Here is a 23,110-nt window from a genome sequence, read left to right on the forward strand (position 1 = left end):
TATATATATATATATATATATATATATATATATATATATATATATACACATATGTATATGTGTTTTTTTTAAGACTCCTAGTAGCCCTCTTGACCCCAGTTATATAGAGTGGTGCAAGTATGATGCAAATTTGTTGGCCAAAATGCAGAAAATAGTTAGCATTTGAGCACTTCCGGTTCCATTGTCCTGAAATCAATGGTTTTTTTTGAATGGGATATTGGATAAATTGCTGAAATAAGGTCTGTGGTGAACACAAGCTCAAGAAAGGCTCACAAGCTCAAGCTTCACATTTTATTCTACGACACAAAATGCATCTGTATTACCCCACTCGTGATGGTTTTTGTATGCTGTTACGTGTCTTAAAAAGGCGGTTGCTAAAAAGTGGCTAAATGGGACTACAGAGGCTGTCGGGGACATTAAACATCATCACGCCGAACAGGTAAATTGCGATAATCCAAAAGCCTATGAAAATTGCCTATTTGTTGAGGGTACCATTTTGATGCGAACTACCGGGTGGAAAAAGTGACGTCATCATACCTGCTCCACACTGTAAACCCGAATAAGTTCCCAGAACTCAAAAAAATTGAGGCAATCGATTGCCTCAAATTTTTTAAGTTGGATAACTTAAAAGTCACAATTTTCCAGAACTTAAAAGGTTGGATTACCTGCTACTTGTACCTTTTGATAACAGTTAAATTAAAGTGCTCATTTAGCTCAACTCAAATATCTGCAGTTAATATGACTTACAGTTTTCTGTTAAGGCAACCCAATTATTTTCAGTTATTATAACAAAGTTTTGAGTTTTCACAGAACTTTAAAAAATAAGTACACAACCACACCATTTTATGTTAACAAAACTCAATTTTTATTGCTTTGTGTTGTCATTGCTTTAAGTACACGGTAGTCAAATATGTTGGGTTTGTTTACTTAAAAACATGTGACTCAAACTTAAAATTTTGAGGCAATTGATATCCAGCACGGTTTTAATCAGAAAAGCTGAATAAGTTATAAAATAGATTGTATGTTAAGTACTTTGACCTCCTGTGAGACTTACTCACACACAGACATCAAGAATCAGCCTATGAATCTCAACCATGGTGACACGCTTCATGCCGCAATGCATTATGGGAGCCATGGATGAGTTTCGCATGATGCACCCAGAATGCATTGTGGCATGAAGCATGTCACCATTGTTGAGATTCATAGGCTGATTCTTGATGTATGTGTGTGAGTAAGTCTCGAAGGAGTTAAAAGTGCTTATTGTGTGATGTGTTGAACCGGAGAACAAAACTTACGTACACGTTTTAAAAATTGTTTAGTTTATAGGCTACATTAAACTGATGACAATAAAAATACTATAAATAAATAAAATAAATAAATGTTGTCTTCCACTAACGCATTTCAGTTTGCCCCAATTAAATTGTTTTCATAGGCTATGGTTGTAATTTATTTGTTATGATGGATTTTACTTATTTGGTTAAGCACTTTGAGATTTTATTGTTTTAGCATGTGCTATATAAATTAAGTTTATTTTTAAATCATCTCTATTTGAAACAACAGAAATAACAGGACTTCATCATTCTTAGCATGTAATTACTTAATTCTATTAAGTTGTACTTAATTTATGTTTTTAAGTTATGTTTACTTATTCACGAAAAAGTTCAATTTAATCAAAAAATATTAGTTGAAATTACTCAAAAGGAAGACCATGTTACACCAACTTGAAATAATTAAGTTAGTAGAACTTTTTCTAAAACTTTCTAAAACTGAGTATACACTACTTAATCTATTTAATTAACATGAACATTCGGGTTTACAGTGCATATTGATTTTTTTATAGACTTTGATCATTTTACATAGGCTACAGCTAATTATATTTAGAGTCCTAATCCTACCACTAAACATTCATATTTAAAAAGAAAAAAAGACGGAATCATTTTAATGAGGACAAAATTCTACCTCAAGCAAAATAAGACAAAACAAATCTTACTTTTTGGGTCATAAATGTCAATTTGGTCAATAGCTGAGTACCTTTCCACACAGAAATGGATGCACATGAGGCAATGCATCTTCTCTAGCTCATGCAAAAAGACCACAATTGTTGAGCAGCTCCGAACATCCGGTGCAACTTGACGTCATTAGGTGAGGTGACGGGTTCTGTGCGATGATGATTCTGAAGTCCTATTATCGCGGTGGCGCGTCGAGCGCCGCTGCTGGTTCGGGCTGCACACACACACACGGCTGTGATTGACACAGTGAAGGGGTGGGGACGCAGGGTGGGGTCAGCAGCAGGGAGAGGCGGAGGAGAGACTCATAGCTCGAGCCCAACCCTGAAACACGGCAACAAACACACACTAAAAGACGAGCGGGGCGACGGAAAGAGGGTTTATTTCTCGACGCCGGGGATATGATTTCTGTGATCCACCGACGCAACGAGAGCACCCATCTCCAATAATACTGAGGTGGAAAAACCGACATCGATCTCACTGTAATTCAAATATCACCCCGCCCGATCCGACCGACCCCCCCTCCACTCCACCCCTTCGCCGCCGCTTAGATACCGAGATGCACACGGAGACTCGGAACAAAAAAGTAAGTCCGTTTATCGTTCGCTATCGACTCATTTGTAACGTAGCCGGTAGCTTTTAACGGCAGTTGCTGTCCTATTTCCATTCTGCAGGACTCCGCCTGAGTTCCTCATCTATGAGTAGTTACCCGGTTTCGGTTTGCTCACCGTTAACCATAATGAGCCTTTAATATCTGAGCTGCTGGGTGATTACTTCACTCCTGTGCATGCGCCTCTGAGCGAGCCCGTTATCCGAAAGCCTCCTAACGATGCTGGCGCATTTGAAATACTTGTGCAACTTGTGTCTTAGTCAGTGTGGCACATCCGTCAGCGTCGTCGCTTTATCTGCAGTGCTGTTTTAAAGCTGTGAAGGCAGGAAGGAAGCGCGCCGAGTGCTGCTTGCTGGAGAGACACCATCTTAGCTGATTTCTTAAAGGGACAGCAGCCTTGAATTTGCATGGGATGAAGTAATTATGTTGTTGCTGCCTTCTAATTCTATTGTCTTCTATCCCTCTCAGTTATTAAATGGCTCAATACTAATGCATTGCCTAGTAAGAGACTGTTGTTGTACTTGACTAGGACTGTCTGTAGGCTACCGAAAACTGTCATGAACATCCCATGACAAGGACGGGGTCACATTTGTAGTTTGCATTTCTAAATGTGTTTTTTTATTTGTTTTTGTTGCACCAGAGTATGTACTGGAACTATAAGGGTAATATCTAGAGCTGCCTGTCACTATCACAAAATAACAGCCTAACAGGATGATCAGCACCCCAACATTTTTGGGAAATGGTTTATCAAAGGAACGGTCATTTATATGTGACGGCCTGGGCAACGGTTATTATTTAGAAATATCAACTATTTCACAGCAGAATGCAATGCAAGTATTCTGGAGAGCTGTGGAAAAATAAATAAATATAGGGCTGTCAAACGATCAGCCCTAAAATTGCAATTAATTGTATCCAAAATAAAAGATTGTGTTTACAATATGTGTTTGTACTGTGTATAATTACATACATGTATATATTTTAGAAATATTTGCATGTGTATATACTGTGTGTGTATATATATATATACACACACAGTATTTTTGTATTCATAAATATAAAAACACAGTATTTTTGTATTCATAAATATAACATTTTCTTAAATTATACATGCATGTGAGTGTATTTATTTATACATAATAATTATACACAGTACACACACAAATATTATGTAACAAACTTTTATTTTGGATGCGATTAATCGTGATTAATCGATTTGACAGCACTATTATATATATGTATATATTATACTATATAATATATACGATCATCTCAAAGAGTCCAAATTTCTTGCAATAATCAGCCTGGCCAATATATTGATCCATGACTACAAAGATGTATTGTCAGGTTAATTAATGGTAATAATGATTTCCCGAATTAATGGTCAGTTATATAGCAATCAGGGCTCCAGACTCATTCTTCCAAACTTTCTCCGTTGGTTGCCCCGACTTTGTCACACTCTTTTTTTTTATCTTTTTTTTTTTATGTTAATCATAATGATCTTGCATGTTGATGAATCTTTCTCTTAATTTGTATATGCTGGTTTTGCATTGATGTAAGGATTGACAGTGACTAAAAGCTTGATATTTACAAAATATTTTAAATTCTGAACATGGTTTCCAACAAGCATGAATTTAAAAGAAAACTTTACCAAAATACTATATTTTTTGGTCCATTTTGATCGTAGTCTAGAGCCCTGGTAATGCCCTGGACAACAGTCATTATTCCAAAAGATATGACAGCAGAATGCAGTGATTGGCCAATCCGAATCAAGTAGAGAAAGAAAATAAACAGCTTATTGGATATGATCATCTCAACATGCCCACATATCTTGCCGATAATCGGCCGATATATTTATCCATCTCTACAAAGATACATTGTTAAGGCAGGGCTCTACATTAAACCATTTCATGTGCATATCCTTCGGACAAGTAAATCGGTTATTCACTGTCCGAGTAAAATTTGAAAGAAAAAAATGTGTGTTAAAAATATATTTTATTCTAAAGCAATATTCTCATCATCAGTGTTCAATCAGCTTTGAAATATTTAAATCTGCATATTTATAATATTTTAACCTTTATAAAGGGCATTTTACCCCCAATCTTATTAAAGTATGATTCATCTTTCATTTTAAATTCTTAAATTGAATCAATAAATTCAATTAGAATAAGATACTATAGGGCTTTTACCATTCAAATTAAATAATTTACACTGAAAAGTACAACTGAATTAAATAATGTCATGAGATTGTTTAAAATATTTTTTGAATATACAAAAAATGTGGTTCTTCTGGGATTTTTTTTTTTCACTTCTGAAATAGAACAAAAACAGTCAATATTGCATCTAAAATGTAAGTGACTTAATATGAATTACTTGTTTATTGAACTGTCATATGAAATCAGTGTCACATTTTTAATCGTGATGGTATTCAGCACTCTTGGTCATGTGATGTTGCTTTACCATCATATGTTATAATATAAAAACTCAGCATTTTGAATTTTAGGAGTCAGTATAATTGTATATCGTCAGTACATTATAGCCTACATTATTATTCACTATAAATTGCCACTTACATTTTTAAAAATGAAGGTTCTTTGCCCAGGGTGTATGGTTCCATGAAGAACCTTTAATATCCAAAGAACCTTTCCATTGCACAAAAGGTTCTTTGTAGTGGCAAAAGGTTCTTTAGACTATAAAATGATTAGAAAAAAATGGTTCTTTAAAGAACCTTTCACAAAATGGTTCTTCAGTGAACCAAAAATGGTTCTTCTATGGCATCGCCGTGAAAACCCCTTTTTGGTTCTTCCTGGCACCTTTATTTTTAAGGGTGTACACTAAATAAATGCAGAATCATTATCACGTTTTGGTGATTCCCTAGTTATTTTTGTTATTGACGTTTTAATCAGGATACTTGTCCAGTTGGGCAAGTAAAACTCTTTCAATTGCCCCTTCAAAAAAAATCCACTTGTCCCGGACAAGCGGACAAGCATTAATGTCGAGCTTTGGTTAAAGTATTGCACATTTGAATTTACTCTGTAGTAGGGCTGTGCTCAGAATATCGATGCAACGATATCGTCTTGAACTCCTGCCGTATCGATACTGTGTGCTTTTGAATGTAATCAATGCGACGCGAGCAGCAGTGCAAGACATTCAAAATGGAGAAGAGGTTTTCAGTTAATGAATGAACGGAACATTGCAGCGCACCTCACATCCATTAAATAGCAATACTCTTTGTGCATTGTTGTTATTGATATAAAACAAAGTCTCGGATTTCAAATTACATCCATTTTATTACGAAATTCAAAAACATAAATACCGTTTTGGTGCTGTGGCGTGAGATCGCTTTGGCGCAGCTCAGCTCTAGAGAAGCGGCCGCGCACGTGAACGGATCTTCTATTCCGCCTTAATACCAGTTACAGTGCAAAATAAACATGAATGAACATCTGAACGTGTATTAATAGATACAGGACAACTTACCGAAACCCGTATCATGTCACATGAAATCACTCAATCAGTGTTTCAAACGCGGAAAGGAGTCAGTAAAACAGCTTGTAAACAATGACATGTAACGTCACATTCACCTCAGAAAAAAAACATCCAGTGTCCATAAACTCGTTAGTCAGCTAGAAAAATTGACTCTAGAGAGGAGCATTTTGCTAAATATATGCACCATATTCCATATTCATTATAATTTGTAATGTTCTTCAATATTTAATGCATGTTTGAATTAATCTGACAAGTTTATGATAGCCACCATTTAAATGTTACATTAAAAAAATATGTATATGATTGTCATTTGTAAAGTTAATATTATAACTTTATTATTATAAAAAAAACATGTAATTTAGTGTAATTTAAGTGTTTGTACAAATCCGTTCATTTTTACCTTTAATATTATAGTACAACTGACTCTCATAGTTTACAGCATTAGTTAAGAGATTTGTTTTCCCAAATTTGTTTTCTATTTTAGATTTATCGCGAGATTTGTTTTACATTCCAAATTTTGCCATGTACCTATTGTACCTGATATACAGTATATCCAAAATAATCAATATTGAACCAAGCCTTTCCAAAGTTTTTATGTGACAATTTATATTAATTTAACTTAGTGACTAAAACAAAATAGTTTTTCAGTTATCACAACTGTTCTAACACTGGTTATTCAATAAACAGATATCACTGTTACTAAACTCTGCTCAAAAGAAATTTGATTCCAAATTGATCCATATCGTGATACGTATCGTATTGTGACTTCAGTATCGTGATGCGTATCGTATCGTGACATTGTTGGTGATACACAGCCCTACTCTGTAGAGCAACCCATAAGTGTAAAAGACTAAATTAATGTAATTGTACACATTTTGCCTTTAATATCTTACGTTGGTATGTTCTGCAATTGAGCTCATTCTTTGGAGCAGTGTCTCCTGCAGGAGCCGTTATTGAAGGAGTCAGGGAGGTGAGTGGACTGAGGCGTTATCATTGGAGGAACAGAGAGTGCTCTGGGCGTGCCAGACAGCTGGTAATCATTAACATCTGTGGACAAACTTTGTTCAAAGTGGTTTAACACTCATCTACCCTCTGTAGGTCTCAGCCTTTGGGTTTTGTCAGGGTGACATCGCTTCAGGAGGGTGTTCTAGGTTGAGGCATCCATTGGCAGCCTGATCAAGCCAGCTTGCCAGGGGGTGATGTAAAGTGTATCTGTTTTTAGGAGTTGATACAGTTTGGGACTGTCACTGTCCTAGAGCACAGTTATTTTTAGGAGAAGGGTGCAGTCCGCCCTGGGTGTGACTGGGGTTGTGTTTTTGCAGGGCGGCTGTGGTGCACGCCTAGCAGTTCTTCTCACTCCCTGTCTTAAATCGCCTCTCGTGTTATCGACTGCAATTCAGTGTCACACCCTTAACCTGTCCTAAAGCTGAGCTCTAAAAGTGCAACACAAATTAGTCAGTGTTCTGTTTTGTATAAACTTGATTCAGTATGGTGTAACGTAGTACACTTCCTCCTTAGATATTTCAGGTAAGTCAACAATGTGGTGTAATGCCTCAACATCACATGCTTTGTTGACCATTGCCCCCATTTAAAAGCCCATTGTCTTTGCTCTATTCTCAAGAATGTTAGCCATATGAAGTCCACGCTTCTGACACCTTTAGTTTAGGCCTTGAATACAGTGTGTGACAGGTGGGACAGTCCAGCATGTCTTATATGATCCACTAATGCAAGGTCATAAAAGACTCACACTCAGTCAGGTGTAAAATCCCTTTATATTCTTACACCCTGCAGACTAGGGTCAACGTTACACCTGCAGAGCTGAAGTTCTTCCTGTTGTTCATTGGTTTGCTGTTTTGGATACGTGAAGGATGAGCAGTTAATCATTGGTGTAATATAAATAGTCTTTTTGCAATTTTAAAGGTCCCATGGCATGAAAATGAGATTTTTTTTACATTAATATGAGTTCCCCTAGCCTGTATATTGTCCCCAAGTGGCTAGACATTTTGATGGGTGTAAACCGAGTTCTGGCTGTCTTTCTCTGCCTTTGAGAACATGAGAGCTCAGACGGGCCGATCTTGAATCTTGCCTGTTATGTCGTCATACAAGGAAACGTTACCTCCCCTTCCTCTGTTTAGCCCGCCCAGAGAAGTCGGAGAAAATGGATTGTTTATTTCACTTGCAATGTCAGCACAGGCTTTACAAACAGACTTTACGGTATGGATTCGACTGCACGGCTGTGACAAACAGTGAGTAACAGTGTTCATTAATGCCTGATCAGTGATTTCTGATGTGTAGCTAATCATTGAAGTTCACTCAGACTTTCTGTCTAAATCGTCTAATACTGTTGATGCATCCGTGAATCAAGCCAGTGACTAAACGATCAACTTCCTAGGGACGGGGAAGTTAGGGATCAATGGTTAAAATTTATTTTTAACTCGGTCCCTCATAATTATTATTGACCAAATCTCGCTCTCTGTGCTGCACATTTCACGGAGGAAAGCTTCCACAATCTTCGCAAGTTCAATGCAGGATTCTCACAACGGCTTGTCCTGAAAGATGGATTTATAAACAAAAGCTGTTTACGGGCCACAACCTGTAAGTATTATTTATTTTTCGTCGTTGTGTTTTCCTGTAACAGTTCGTATCGTTTGTAGCAAGGAAGTAAACAAAGGACAACGCTGTTTGGCTCTGCAAACCAGTTTGTTAAATGCTCATTCATACTTAACGTAATCCGACAAACACCTAACGTTAACGTGTTCGTTTTGGGTTAATAGTTCTTGCGACAGATATTTGGCTATAATCGTTCTAAAAATACAAAAGTAACCGTGCCATTCAGTAGCAATCACTATAGATCCACAGTCTTAAATCAAAAAATCCCTTTGAGGACTGAACAGGTTCTGCTCGATCATCTTCACTAAAATTGTCTGGGTCCGATTCAGGCTCAAATTGGTATGGTTTTATTGACACCATTGTTTTTGAATACTACCAAAGCACAGACTACCGGTAAAGGTAAGGGGCGTGACGTTTCCAACAAACGTGCACTAGGCGGTTAGCGAATCACAACACACTGGGCCAGCTAACCAATCTGAGCCCATTGCGTATTTTTAAGGGACCGGCTTCATAGAAATAAAAATAATGACATTTTTTAAAAACGAAGCATGAACAGGTTACAGTGCACCCCACAAACACAATCAAGCCTTCGAAAGAATGTGTTTTACCACCCCTTTAAAGTGTGATTAGACTAGACCCTTTCTTTATAATGTTTAATAATGTTCGGATCGGTCAATCACACGTCGTGAGTGTATCTGCACACTTGTCCAAACTGCCGTAATAATGAATGACGCTGTTATGCCGCACAAAGCTCTTACTGTATTCTTGTCAATGTCGTGTTTGCTGTTAGTTGTGGTGAAAGCATTTTGTGAGAGAAATAGCGCTGCAATGACGAGATCACTGCATTCATGCGATCAACAGACTGTCTGTGTACTCGCTCATCACTGCAGCAGTTCATGCGATCCCCTAATTGCGATGGGAAAAGATCGAAAAATAATGTTATAATCTTCAGGATTCGTTCATCTTGACAGCTGTAATGGTACATTACATGTGTTACAAAGTTCGTAGAATAAGAAGACAGGGTCGGCGTGTTTTTTCAGAACTCTCAGATACAAACAAAATAAACTTGTGCTCTCGACAACTCGGTACAATATAACTTTATCAGCAATCTTTCAGCATTTTTCCAGTCTTCCAGCTCTCTCCGTTTCTCCTGCAGTGCTTACAGACCTCGCTAAACCACGCCCCCTCCGCCACATAATCTTACTCATTTCAAATGCAAAGATGTCAGCCAATCACAACAGTGGGCGTTTTTACTGAAGTATCACAGCCGACATGCCCCTTGAAACAGGTCATTGTAGCCAGAGACTAAAATCAGTATATAAAAAATGCCTTCTATTTCTAAATTGTGACATTTTTTGATGTAAAAATAATACTAACAATATAAGTACACCTCAGGACACATTATAAAATAAATAAAAAAATTCATGCCATGGGACCTTTTAAAAGTGAAAAACTTATTGTAAAGCTTGTATTTCAGTAAACAGTCTTGGGATTTAGACTTGTGCTGCATTTCTACTTTTGGTTAAGGACCACAGTTCTATCTCATTGTCACTATTTTCAAGAAAGGTTGAACACAAACATTGTTGAAAGAATGTAGTACCATTTAAGCCCAAAGTACGCACAGTTGAATGCACAGCCTTTCAAAGTATTCTTTTTTTGTATCCGATTTGATAGGTCAACAACACACACTAGAAAGTTTCATCCTTGTCCAGTGTCTTTTTCTGATAAAAAAATGTCTTCGTACTTGTTTAAACTAGAGTTTCCTGTGTATTGTAACCATAGATAATTGTAACCCTCTCACACCAAGGCCGTAACCATGTCTTAAGCCCGGGGTATACTTCACTATTCGCGCCCGGACGCGTCACGCGCGCAGCCATGTCCGCGCGTCTTTCAAAGTATACTACACCAGGGATGCGCGCGGATGATCACGTTCGACACATGCGCAGTCAATTTTTTTCTATGCTCTACCAGACAACGGAGGGCAGCACTGAGTCCTGTCATCAACGGGACATTCGCTGGGCATGATCGGAGAAGAACTGTAGTGCATCCACCATTGCAACATAGTTTGGAAGAAACACTGAAGAATAAAAAAAATTCTCTTTTTTTTCAAGCGTGTTGTTTTTAAACCCGTCTTTTAACACTCTTCTTCGACGGCTGAACATTGTGCTCAATACTGTGCGTATTGCCACCTAGTGGACTCTTCTGTACTGCTGGCGCATGCGCTGTTGCACGCAGACTGTCTCGAAATTTGGGCTGCGCGCGGACGGGGTGTATTGCATCCTTCTGATAGGCATTTAATAATTTTTGACTTTTCAGTCTGAGTAAAATCTCTTTTGGCTCAATTTATCTGTAAAAAAAAAACATGCCTAATAATTCTGCACACCTGAATATAAGGTGTTTTTCATTTCCAGCCTTCATGGACAATTATATATCACTTATACATTATTAAATAGTAAATTTATAGTAGTTATTAGGATTTCTGTGGTTTGGAATTGGTCAAATGTGCCTGGAAAAAAATTATGATCAGAAAATCAACATGCCTAATAATTCTGCACACAGTGTGGTCTTTATGCTTCATATAGAGATCAATATATGTATGGTTCAGTACTATTATTATTTATTTATTTTTAGATTTTTGTAGTAAAGTTCAGCACTATTTTACTTTAAGTGTTTTTCATTTGGTATCCAGAATTAAAAAATTATCGGTTGATTCATCAGTTATAGGCCAGTGTGGGCCAACCTAGTTATCATTATCAGTAAAATCCACTATCAGTCGATAATCAGGCCTAGTTTGAGCTCCAAAAATGAATTTTAGGACCATTGACTTTTATATTACCATCTGCCCCTTCATTCCCTTCTGTTTCTTGTCATTTTGGTTTCTAATAAGTCTATATTTTACACTAATATCCACCATTTTCAGCTCACTGACTATGCACATGGTACATTATTCTACTGAAAGGCCTCAATATTGACTTACTGAACAAAGTAGACATATTTGAGCTTTTGCTTTTGGTCCTCCACTTTTAACATTGCAATAAAGCAGAGTTCACAACCCATTTTACATCCATAATGTGATGTTTCCAAGTGATGAAAAATTACATATATAATGAATATGAAAAATTACATTTTGGTGACGTCAAAGGAAATATACTTTTTAAAGTAACACGATAGTACCATAAACATGAATTAAGAAAGTATGTAAGGATGAACTGGTACTGATACTAGTATCACAGATAGTTGTAATACTCTCAATACAATATTTAACAAAATTGCAAATGCAATGAAAATACAGGTTTCGGCAAGTACCAAAAATGAATGGTGGTACTCATTCGATGCGCCCCTAAAAGTGAATAAGATACATTTTAATTTTGTGTTGCTTTTAAAAAGAGGATTCTGCTTCTGCCCGAAGAGGATTCGGTTGTCTGAGAAAGCAGAGGAAGTGAGGCACCAGCGTACTGACTGGAAGGAAAAAGAGAGAGGTGAAAGGGGACTTGCAGCATTATGTAGTTAAGCTTCCAGAAAAAGAAGTAGTAAACCAAGTTAGAGGTGAGGTTTTGGATGAGTGGGGGCTCTGGGGTGTGTTTGTGTGTATGGTACGGGACTGTAAGGATATTGTCCATGTCTCCCCAGATTAGAGCCGATGTGACAGAATGACCCCCTACCATTGCAGCACAATCATTAACCAGGGAAAGAATCCCGTCCCCATAGCAACCCCTGCAGTTCTGCCAAACTGTCTGCAGTGAAAAAGAGGGAGCGGGGGTGGGGTGTTCAGGGTGGGGAGGGTGTGTCTCAATGTGTGTGTGTGTGACTATTGATGTTGGAAACAGCATGCAAGCCATTGCTCAGAATGTGAAAATTACGTGATGTGGAAAACTAGATGCAAACCTTTGTTTGTGTCGCCCCCTCTAAACACATGTAAATGCTGGACATTTGCATTAGCCTTTTACTGTAGCGTAATTATAAGGAGCGAGGCGAAAATGTGTCTGTCTCGACCACATTCTTCCAGGGATATAAAAACTATCTGCTCAGGTACATGCTTTGGGAATTGCAGCTCGCCCCTGTACCTTTAAAGTTGACATCACCAGCTCTCTTGCTTTGTTTTTCTATCTCGGTGCAGCTCTGCAGCAGTGATGAGCTGCCTTACAGAAAGATAGAACTTCTTCCTTCCTGTCTTCGGCGCTCATCTGCTTCACAGACATTAAATGGCTTGAGACGAGGTGAAACATTGAGGTTTGCACATTGGCACATTTGAGCGAAGCATCATGTGAAGAAACTTTATTTCTGCTTGTATGCATGACAAGGACAGACCTTTCTTTTTTTGAGGAAATGGAGGTAGAGGAATGAGCAGATTTGGACTATTGTGTGTGTGTGTTTTAGGGTGGGGAGGGCTCGGAGAAGTAGCAGCAGAGTTTGCGTCAGAAGGGTGTGGTGAGATAAGGGCAAGTTCACTGCTATGGTGACTGTACCAGCTATGAAGAGAAAGTCCTACTTGTGCGTTTGTTTGAATTTATTTGTAGCCAATATACACTCCTAGCTATTACTGGTATTCTTAAATAAACAGTAGACCTAAAAATGACAATTCTGCCATTATTTACTTTTCATCATGTCGTTCCGAATCCAAACCCATATGATGTTGTTTTTTCAGAGGAACACAAAAGAAGAATTCTGAAAAAACATTCAGTTTAACCACTCTGTCAAGCTCCATATAGGACCAAAAACACCCTAAGGACCTGTTTATACCTGGTATTAAGATGCGTTTTAGTTGATCGGATGTGGAAGTGGATGACATTAAATACAGGTGTAAACGGGGTCTGAAATGTTTTCAGCTTGTCCACTTTCAACGACTTCCAGAAGTAGTCGAAAACGCATTAGACTGGACTGCTTTTGTAGTGTGGACTCTCAAGTACTGTAAAAATATCCCATTAAATTTACGGTAAAAAAAAAACTGGCAGCCATGGTTGCCAGAAATTCACTGTAAAAAATACTATGACAATGTTTTCAGTTTTGAAGGATGCTTGTATATTTTACAGATTATTACCTTATATTTCATTACAACATCTGCCTTTTTAACCTTTAAAGGTACTGATAATCACCACAATAATACAGGTGGCACAAGCTACATGATGAATCAGAGTTCATCCTAAGTGGCCTGTTCATTACATGGTTAATACTTGTATATACAGAGGGTCATACATACAAAGACAAAACACCATCAGTGTAACACACATGATGTTAAAATATTGCACAAAATAATTAAGTAACATAATGGCTCTTTTCCATCGAGTGGTGCGGTAAGGTTCAGTTCAGTACAGTGTGATTCGGGACATAAACCCAGATCCGGCTTGCGTTTCCACCACGAACAGTACCATTATGATAGGCGTGGTGTAGAGTTAAACTTCATTCTCGCGTGAAAAAGAAAGTAACACGGTAAACAACAATGGACGACACACAGCAGATCTTGTTCTTGCTTCTCAGCATGTGGCTGTTTGTCATTTGAAGAAGACGCTTTGTTTGAGCAAAAAAAAAAAGCATGCGCATTCTCTGTCAACCAATCAACTTTCTGCAGTGAGTCTAGCTCCACCCTTTAGTACCGGACTACTGTGCTAGGTACCCCAACAGTGGGGTGCCAAAAAAGTGGTACGGTACGGAACGGAATTAGAATGCCATTCACAACTTCTGACAATGGAAGGTAAAAATTGTGTACCGTACTGAACCGTACAGTGTCCTTTTACTGTGTTTTTTTACTGTAAATTATATGGTAATCCATAGTTTTTACTTGCAAAAACCATACATTTGACAATATTTTATGGTAATTTTAAATGTTACTTTTTAAGGCCTGTTCACTCCGGGGCGATTTTCGCACGCGTTTAATGCCGACGTTTAACGCCTCGGGACTAAACAATGGGCGCCAATGTGAGTGTTCACACCGACGCGCAAAACGCCAGGCATAAAAGCGTCATTTTTAAAAAACCGCCTCGGGTTCGTTTTTTTATTTTGACGCGGTGCGTAAAAAACTGTCCGACCAATGAGATCGGCGCTTTTGTTCACGTGCCTGGAGCTGCTGAAGTGACAGTAAAACACGACTTGGTGGCGCTCAAGCACTAAACGGTCTTGCCGAGCACACATTGATACGACGAAGAAGTAGTAAGTAGACAAAGAAGAAGATGAACTGCTAATGCTGCTTGCCAGTTAGCAAAAAGTGTGTGAATGGTTTTGTCCATATACATAATATATCTGTGGTTTTGGCAAGCACGTAAATACTGTCTCTCTTCTCCTTCTGTGTGACAAGCGAGTGTCAGAGGCTTAAAGTGCCGCAGCACCATCTTGTGTACCGGGAGCGCATCGACTGAATGTGCACGTTCACTCGGCGCAGCGCCAGTGAAAATCGCTTGGGTGTGAACACTCAAGACGCGCCGAAAAACGGCACGAAAAACGCTGGCGATAAGCGCACGCGATATTCGTCCCGGTGTGTACAGGCCTTTACAGTTTTTTTTTTACTGTATATGGTAAGGTAACTTACAGTTAACCAATTAACATGTTTTTACTGTAGCATTTTTACAGTATTTTCCTGTAAAAAAAAAGAAGAAAAAAGTACAATGTGTGGTCAAATGCGTTCGAACAGCCACAAATAACTTCTTTCTCTCTGCCTACTTACCTAATGCGTTAACATTATGGAAAGCATGCTAGCCAGACGGGATTTAAACTTTGAAGTTTGGTTAAAGACAGAAAATGTATCAAGCGCACAGAGCTAGGGTTGGGAATCGAAAATCAATTCCAATTGTGGAATCGGATACTTGAGGTCAGGAATCGGATGCTTGTTATAATATTTTTATTTAGAGTTTGCTTGTTAAACTCTTTGTGCGCTTTTTAATTTGGTTTTATACCATTCAAGTGCAAGGCGCGAAAGAAAACATTCGGCACATGCACACTGTTTTCTGTGCTGAGAACATCCAGAAAGCCGCTTCTCATAAAGTGCACGAATACTAAATTGATTCCTTTTTTCAACTTCTTGCACTTGAAGGGACAAATACAAACAAAATACTAGGGCTGGTCCGAATACCATTTTTTTGAGCTTCGAAGCTTCGGTAGTAATCAACAAAAAATATTCAAAGCTTCGGAGGGAAGGGGCTGATAATATTCTTATCTCTAATAAAAGCAGGAATCTCGAGAAGTGGCGCGCCTAAACACAGGCAGGGCTTATATGCTCCGAGAACGTGCACTGCACTAGTGATACAAAACACACAGATCTGTTACGTCCCAGTTTTGATATATTATAGTAGTAAAAATCATTTTGTTCAGTTAGAGAACAGATGAACTACAATTAAAAACTGAACGTGCCGCAGCACAAACCGCAGCAGGAGTCAGATTTCATTCAAAACTGTGTATCCTGCGCACGGATACACTTTCATTCGTTTCACAGCCACAGTGCACAAGCACTGACAGTGAGGGAAAATGTTCTCACGTCACATAACGGGTAAAAAGGCTAATACATTTTGATTCTATTATTCTATTTTCCACAATGTCAAACCAACGCAGCTTAACCCAAAATGCAAGCTCAGGCATGCGCTTCTTCCATATAAGCTCATGCAGTTGTGCGCTCTGAGAATACTCTGTTGCAGGGAACACTAAGAAGCAAATATATTTATTAAGTATAAGGAGGTTCCTATTCAACTATCCATCCTATTAAAAACTGCTAGGCTATAAAATAATTGTAAAAAAAAAAGAGTATTGTATTTCGTCAGATTTTATAGTGTATAAATATGCAAGCACGAATGAGAACCGTTTCGAGGGGGATGCCAGGTGTGCGTGAAAACCCCCCACAAAAAAACCACACGAATATTTGAATCCCAAATTTGAAAATTGAATACCAACCCATCGAACGAATATTCAAATATTCTGGTCCAGCCCTACAAAATACATGTCAAAATATCCTCGTAAACACAGTCTGTTATGTCTTAAGTGAACGTAACCAGTTGAGAAAGAAAACGTATGTGTAACAGTATATTGGATCTGTGCATTCAGTCTTAAAGTGACACCAGGTTTATAAATAATAAACCTGCTGCCACCTGTGCCATTTATGCTATTTAAAGAACAAAAGAAAATCATTCACTGATCTTGACTGAATAACTTTTGTAACTTTAATAAGGATTCATCTTTATTTTATTTATATAAAAAAACTATGCAGTGTTATTTTACATTTTATTTCACAATTTCTGAACTATCAGTTGTATTTGTGCTGCAATTGCTAAATAGCAACTGTCTGTATAATTGTCATTAATAATTTTTGAAATTGGTTAGTCTGGTTTATTAGTTCTTTATCTGATCTGTTCTTTAGGCTGCTGACTTTTGTTTATGGTAGTCGGCTGCAACAGAATGTTTTGCAAAAAGACAGAATAAACATGTTCGATATCTATGTTTGACTTTTTTTTTTACCATATTGGAATTGAAACGCTCATGGAATCGATAAGCAGAATTTAGAATTGGAATCGAAATCGCTAAAATTAAAATGATACCCAACTCTAATCAGCACAGAAACAAAAGCTGCTGTTCTCCGTATGTTTTTCCGTCACCCATACATTTACTTGCTCAAAGACACTCCCCTCTAAGAAATCAGGACAGAAGTGTTTGAAAGTGGACAAAAGAGAATGTGTCTCACTCATCTACCTGTGATCTGATTGACCAAAACGCATCTTAATATCAGGTGTAAACAGGGCCTAAAAGTAGCACTTCAAGTCTTCTTAAGACATTTAACGTTTTTTTATGATAAACAGACCGAATCTTTTCCCTCTGCCAAATGGACTGCAAAATTAATGGCTTAAAAGACAGCAAATAATGGCTTAAATTGTGGTCTGTTCATCACACAAATCATATGGCTTCAAAGCACGTTAGTCATTTGAACTTTCAGTAGTAAATAATGATGGAATACAAATTTAAATATACATATATTTCAAGAATACAATGCTTGAAATGCATTTTGCAATTTGATTTTTTTTATGCATTGTTTTAGGGTAATTTGTGTTGAAATGGAAATGGTTGACCCATTTTTTTGGGAGCTTTTGTCGCCCAGTCCTCCTGCTTCAGTCATCCAGTTGGCCTGGACCTAATCAGGTGATTCTCTATTGGTCTCAACTTTCACCTCAAAGCTCCTCAAAACGTTTCTCTTTTCGGTGCTTGCTTCCTCTCATTTCATCCCCCAGCAGACTCCTCTGAGGCAGGGCTTCAGTTGCACACAGCCCTTTTGTTCCAGCACGACTTCTGTGCATGAGGGTGACATGACTCTGTCTCACACATCTTGCAGAAGAGGAAGGGTGGAGTTGTAGGCAGCCAAGAGAAGAGACTTCACTCAAGGCCAGCCTCTGTCTCTGTTTATGGGCAACACAGGCCTAAAGAGACCTCGTACTGATTGAACTTCCTGTTTTTGTAATCATAACCCATGTGCTAGCCCAAAAGGAATTAGCTGACTTTGCTCTGCAAAGTTCTGCAGAATCGATTTAACATGAACCATTGGTCACTTGACATTTCGGTCAAACAACCTTGTCCTGTCCTAAGGTGCAGCCACAGTTACCGTTGTTTAGTGAATTTTCGCATGTGAGATCCAGTCATTTCAATAAAAATCCACACAATAAAGAGTCCTGATCGTGTCAGGGCCAAGAATTTCCCCACACATATCTTTCAGAATTTCCCAAACATATTTTACCGTTTGGTGAATTTCCATGTGCGAGATCCAGTTATGTCAATACAAATTATTTTGTATTCGCCACGATGACCAGAAGAAAGCTGCTTGGTTTGAAAGTGACTTCTGCACAAGCTGTACTTCATACATTGCTACACGTTTGACAGTAGACACTGGACTATTTTCGCCAAAATTTTCACGAATGTAATTGCTCCTTTAGTGGGCGGTGTTATTTTAAAAAAAAGAAGCCTGAAAGTGGACCAGACTTTATGCCAATTTTTTAAAGTCTGGCTATATGAGACTTATATCAGAATACTGTGATATTACCGTCTGAAACTATCACTGGTATCACAACAGTACTTTGTAAGGGCATAGTGTTGTAAAGGAGAGAAGCCCGACACACACAGGGTGGTCTTTGGCCATAGGGAGACGATGTACCTTTAAGAGTCTAAAGGAAAGAACCAGAGGGTAGGACAGAGTCCTTGCACCACAGACTGCTCTGTGTGTGTCACACAACCCTCTGCCTGCCTATCCCCCTAACACACCCCATGCAGCTGTGACCTTACAAGTGTATCCTCCCCTTCTGCCTCTTTTCTCTTTCCCCGTCTCTCTCACTCTTTTTCTTTCTCTTCTTTCGCTCTTGGACCGATGAGTTGATTACATGGAGGGACACAGTGACAGCACTGGCTGGTACACAGAACAAAATGTGCCCCAGGCCCCAACAGACTGCATTAAAATTACACTGTTCTGACATATTTAAACAGCAGCGGCAAACATGTACACGTAAACACAGATCTGCACATACATAGACAACCATAGACCTTATTTTCTTGACAAAAGAGAGTATCCCCCCCAAGTGTTGTACAGTCTGTCTTCTCCCATGAACACTAAAGGAACATCTCATTTGTTTTCGTAGTGGATCCTCGAGCACCTTATTTGGCAGTGCATGGAGTTAGTGGAGCGACTCTGAGAAAAGCAATGACAAATTAAGTTTGCTTGTCAGTCAGTTACTCTCTTAGAGGTTGGTTCACTTCAAGTTCACACTCATGCCACAACTTATTTTAGAGGATTCAAGAATTACAGCAAATAGGAAGGGTAACTTGAAATTTGCTTTACATCAAATGTCAAAAATGACAACTGCTCAAAGTTCTTACGTGTAAGAAGTTTTATTCTAGCAAACAAAGCAAGTATGGAGGCTTAGATACCATTACTTTACATGAAGATGACAGTGGAGAAAGGTATAAGGGTGCAAGACTGAGGGTGAGCATATAAAACAGTTCACAGAAACATTTTATAGAAACAAGAGAGGAATTTAGATGGTTGACATTTTAAAGACCTGATGATTTTTATAAGAAAATAGCCTTTAGCCTATGTAACAGCTGTGAACCACGGTTTGCTACTTGCTATTGCTAATTTTACTGGACAGAAATTTGTATACTCCACTGAGTGCAGGATGAGTCATCATTATTTTTTGGTCTGGAAGAGAAAGACATGCATTTTAAATGTGCATATCTGATAAAAGTAAAAAAATATATATATGTTGTATATATATATATCTGTAAAATTTTGATGTAAACTAGTTGGGCTGCGTATTGACACAAATTTCACAATTCGATTCGATTTTGATTCACAAGCTTGCAATTCGATACCGATTCGATTCTATATAGATTATTTTGTATATATCAGGTACAATACATGGCAAATGTTCTCAAGGAAAACAAATCTCTTAACTAATGCTGTAGACTATGGGAGTCTTTTAACACACTTTCAGATGCTCATTCATGTCTGTTTATTTCGCGCTGTAGCTGGTATTAACGTGGAACAGAAGATCAGTTCATGTCACTCCGCACTGCCGCTTCTCTTGAGCTGAACTGCACCAGAGCGATCTCACGCCACAGCGCCAAAACGGTATTAATGTTTTTGAATTTCGTAATAAAATGGACGCAATTTGAAATCTGAAACTTTGTTTCATATCAATAGTAACAAAGCACAAAGATTGCGATATATTGGATGGTAGGTGCGCTACAATGTCCCGTTCATTCATCAACTGAAAAAAGGTTAGTCAATTCTTGGGATTTAAGAATCGATATCGGTTCGTAAAAATGAGAATCGGTCAAAATCGAGAAATCAATCTTTTTTACTCAGCCCTATAAACTAGCATATAGATGCGTCAAAGCTATAAAAAAAGTTATGTTTTTGCAAAAAATAATAATAATTAGAAGTAGATTTAAAATTGTATCTTGATTTTCATATTTTTCAATTATGAATATGTGAGAACATATTCAAACCAGTCATACACCACCAGCTTGCTCCCTAAACGCAAAAGTGTGTCACATCAAGACTTCCTTTAGAAGAGCTAAGCGCAAAAAAGCACTGTCAGTGGAACTGTGCAACCTAATGATTGGAAAGAAACCTGCAAGCTAGTGCAAATGTACACCAAAATGTATAATATACAAAAACAAAAGAGCTTGAACAAGCAAACAAGATTTTTTCCCTACTAATTCTGATTAGGTAAAAGGTTAGGCAAACTTTCTTCACAATGATGTAACAGATGGATTGTATCACTAGTTATACAGGTTAGAGTGGTGTGTATAATAATCCATGAGTAGAATCATTGAAGACAGAATCTCAAACTTCAAACTTTGCTATGCACAATGTCAACCTTGATCTCAAATCAATTTCCACTGTTTTGTTTTCTGTTTACTCTGTAGAAGAAAGCTGATCTATTTTCCCCTCTCTGGGCTTATGGGTCATTGTGCTAGAATGTAGACCAATGTGTGTGAATGTCAATGTTAATGCGCCTAATGCTCTCTAGACTGACACAACCAAGTACCCCCCCCCCCCCCCCCCTTTTATTTATTCTGTGAGCTTACATATATGATACTTAATGTGAAAAGTTTCATTTAACAAGTACTTAATTAACAAGAGTTAATGTAATTAGAGAAGGTCAAATCAGAGATTTTAGTTTCTTGAATTTGCAGTGTGCATTGGTGAGTGAATCTCTACAATAACACTAGTTAGAGCAGTTATATCTCCTTGGTACAATGTTGGACGATGGTGGTTATGCCATTTACTGTTTTATTTTGATACCCAATTATCATAATGGAAAAAGGAGTCTTGGATTAAATTCGATTTTGTACATGAATTCATAAACTTAAACTTCATAAACTTCACTTAAATTCCCTCCCACCTCCACTTGCCTCCATACAGAGAAAGGACAAGGTCTTAAGCCCAAAGTATACTTCGGCCGTCCGCGTTCATGCACCGTCTGCGTGACGTAATTTTCGTCATCAGGATGCGGGCGTCCGCACACACCGTCTGTATGCGGAAATTGAAGTGTATACCCAGGGCTTAAGAGTGGGGCAGCTCTTGCACTTTGGAATTTGGGCAAAGGTTTTGCTTGTATACAGTAGTCAGAGAAACTTAACGCAACAGCAGTGCAGATGGAGAGGCCCTGCCTTCCCTCCCTGCTGTTAGGAAAACTGTCCCACACCGCTCAGAGAACAACCCACACCTCCCTACCCCCTCTGCCTGTACTTCTCCTGCACCCTCTCAACCACTCCTCCTAGGGGGGTCCAGTTGGGCCTAGTCGTGGTATGGAGCATGAGACGGCGTCCAATCTCGGGTTACATGATTGTGCAACATGCGGCTTTGAACACCCTTTCGGCCCTTCAGAGCTGAAGTCCTTTAACTTTCTTCTCAGGGCCTCATGCTAGGACCAGCCCCTTTTGGTCCTAGTGAGTCTCATGGTTTTCTGATATCAAACTCTTCATTCTAAACAATAAATAGGGTTTATAATGACGTTCTGCTGACCTTAGATCCTCAGTTGATGGTCAAGTTTGGAGAACTGGGATTCATGGCTGGGAAGCTCCTGATATTTTTCTGGAATTGCCCAAGAGATATAATGTTTCATGGCACTAGGGCTGGGTTTGTACTGCTAACTGTTTCTTCAACAACAACTGGTTTATAGCATGTGGAGCAGTCTTGTCACTTGTCACGTTACAGTAATTTCCAACTTCAGAAAGATACCTTGAAAAATATCGATATTCAATTCAATTCCTGATACCACGAGGAAAACTGCCATATATATTAGGGATGTGCGAAACTAGTCGATTAAACGATACTGCTGCTATTTGACTTGGAAAATACTAGTCGTTTACAATTATTTATTATTTTTGCACATTTAAAGGGTTAGTTCACCCAAAAATGAAAATTATGTCATTAATTACTCACCCTCATGTCGTTCGACATCCGTAAGACCTCCGTTCATCTTCGGAACACAAATGAAGATATTTTTGTTGAAAGCTGATGGCTGAGAAAGGCCCCAGATAGGCCTCCATTGGCATTCAGTACATTGACACTCACAAGACCCATAAAAGGCACTAAACGTTGTTACAAAGTCCATCTCACTACAGTGGCTCTACAATAATTTTACGAAGCGACGACAATAGTTTTTGTGCGAAAAAAAATAAAATAAATAACGACTTAATTCAACATGTCCTTGTCTTCCGTGTAGGCCTCGGACGTGAACTCACGAAGCACCACGACGCATGCGCGAGAATATGACGTAGCGCCGGCGTTGCAAGCTTACGCACAATTTTTCTTCTATGTCATGTCAAACCAGTATAACAATTAAGCTTGCTTAGGCTTGTTATACTACTGGTTATGAGAGACAATAGGCCTAAGGTATGACATTTTAAGATTAAAAGAGAAATGTTATGAATGAAA

At 38.3% G+C, this 23,110-nt stretch overlaps 1 protein-coding gene across 1 annotated transcript in view; it reads left to right on the top strand.

Moving 5' to 3' along the window:
- Positions 1-851: 851 nt before the first annotated feature.
- The window catches only part of klf8 (Kruppel like factor 8), a 69,531-nt gene continuing 47,272 nt past the window's right edge, over positions 852-23,110 (top strand). Inside the window, exon 1 of the mRNA XM_079835012.1 lies at positions 852-2,592. Coding sequence (XP_079691138.1) covers positions 2,566-2,592 — 27 coding nt within the window. The 5' untranslated portion in view covers positions 852-2,565. The remainder of the gene's footprint in view (positions 2,593-23,110) is intronic.

This window comes from Gobio gobio (genome assembly GCF_949357685.1).
Source record: "Gobio gobio genome assembly, chromosome: 14".
Taxonomy (NCBI): Eukaryota; Metazoa; Chordata; class Actinopteri; order Cypriniformes; family Gobionidae; genus Gobio; species Gobio gobio.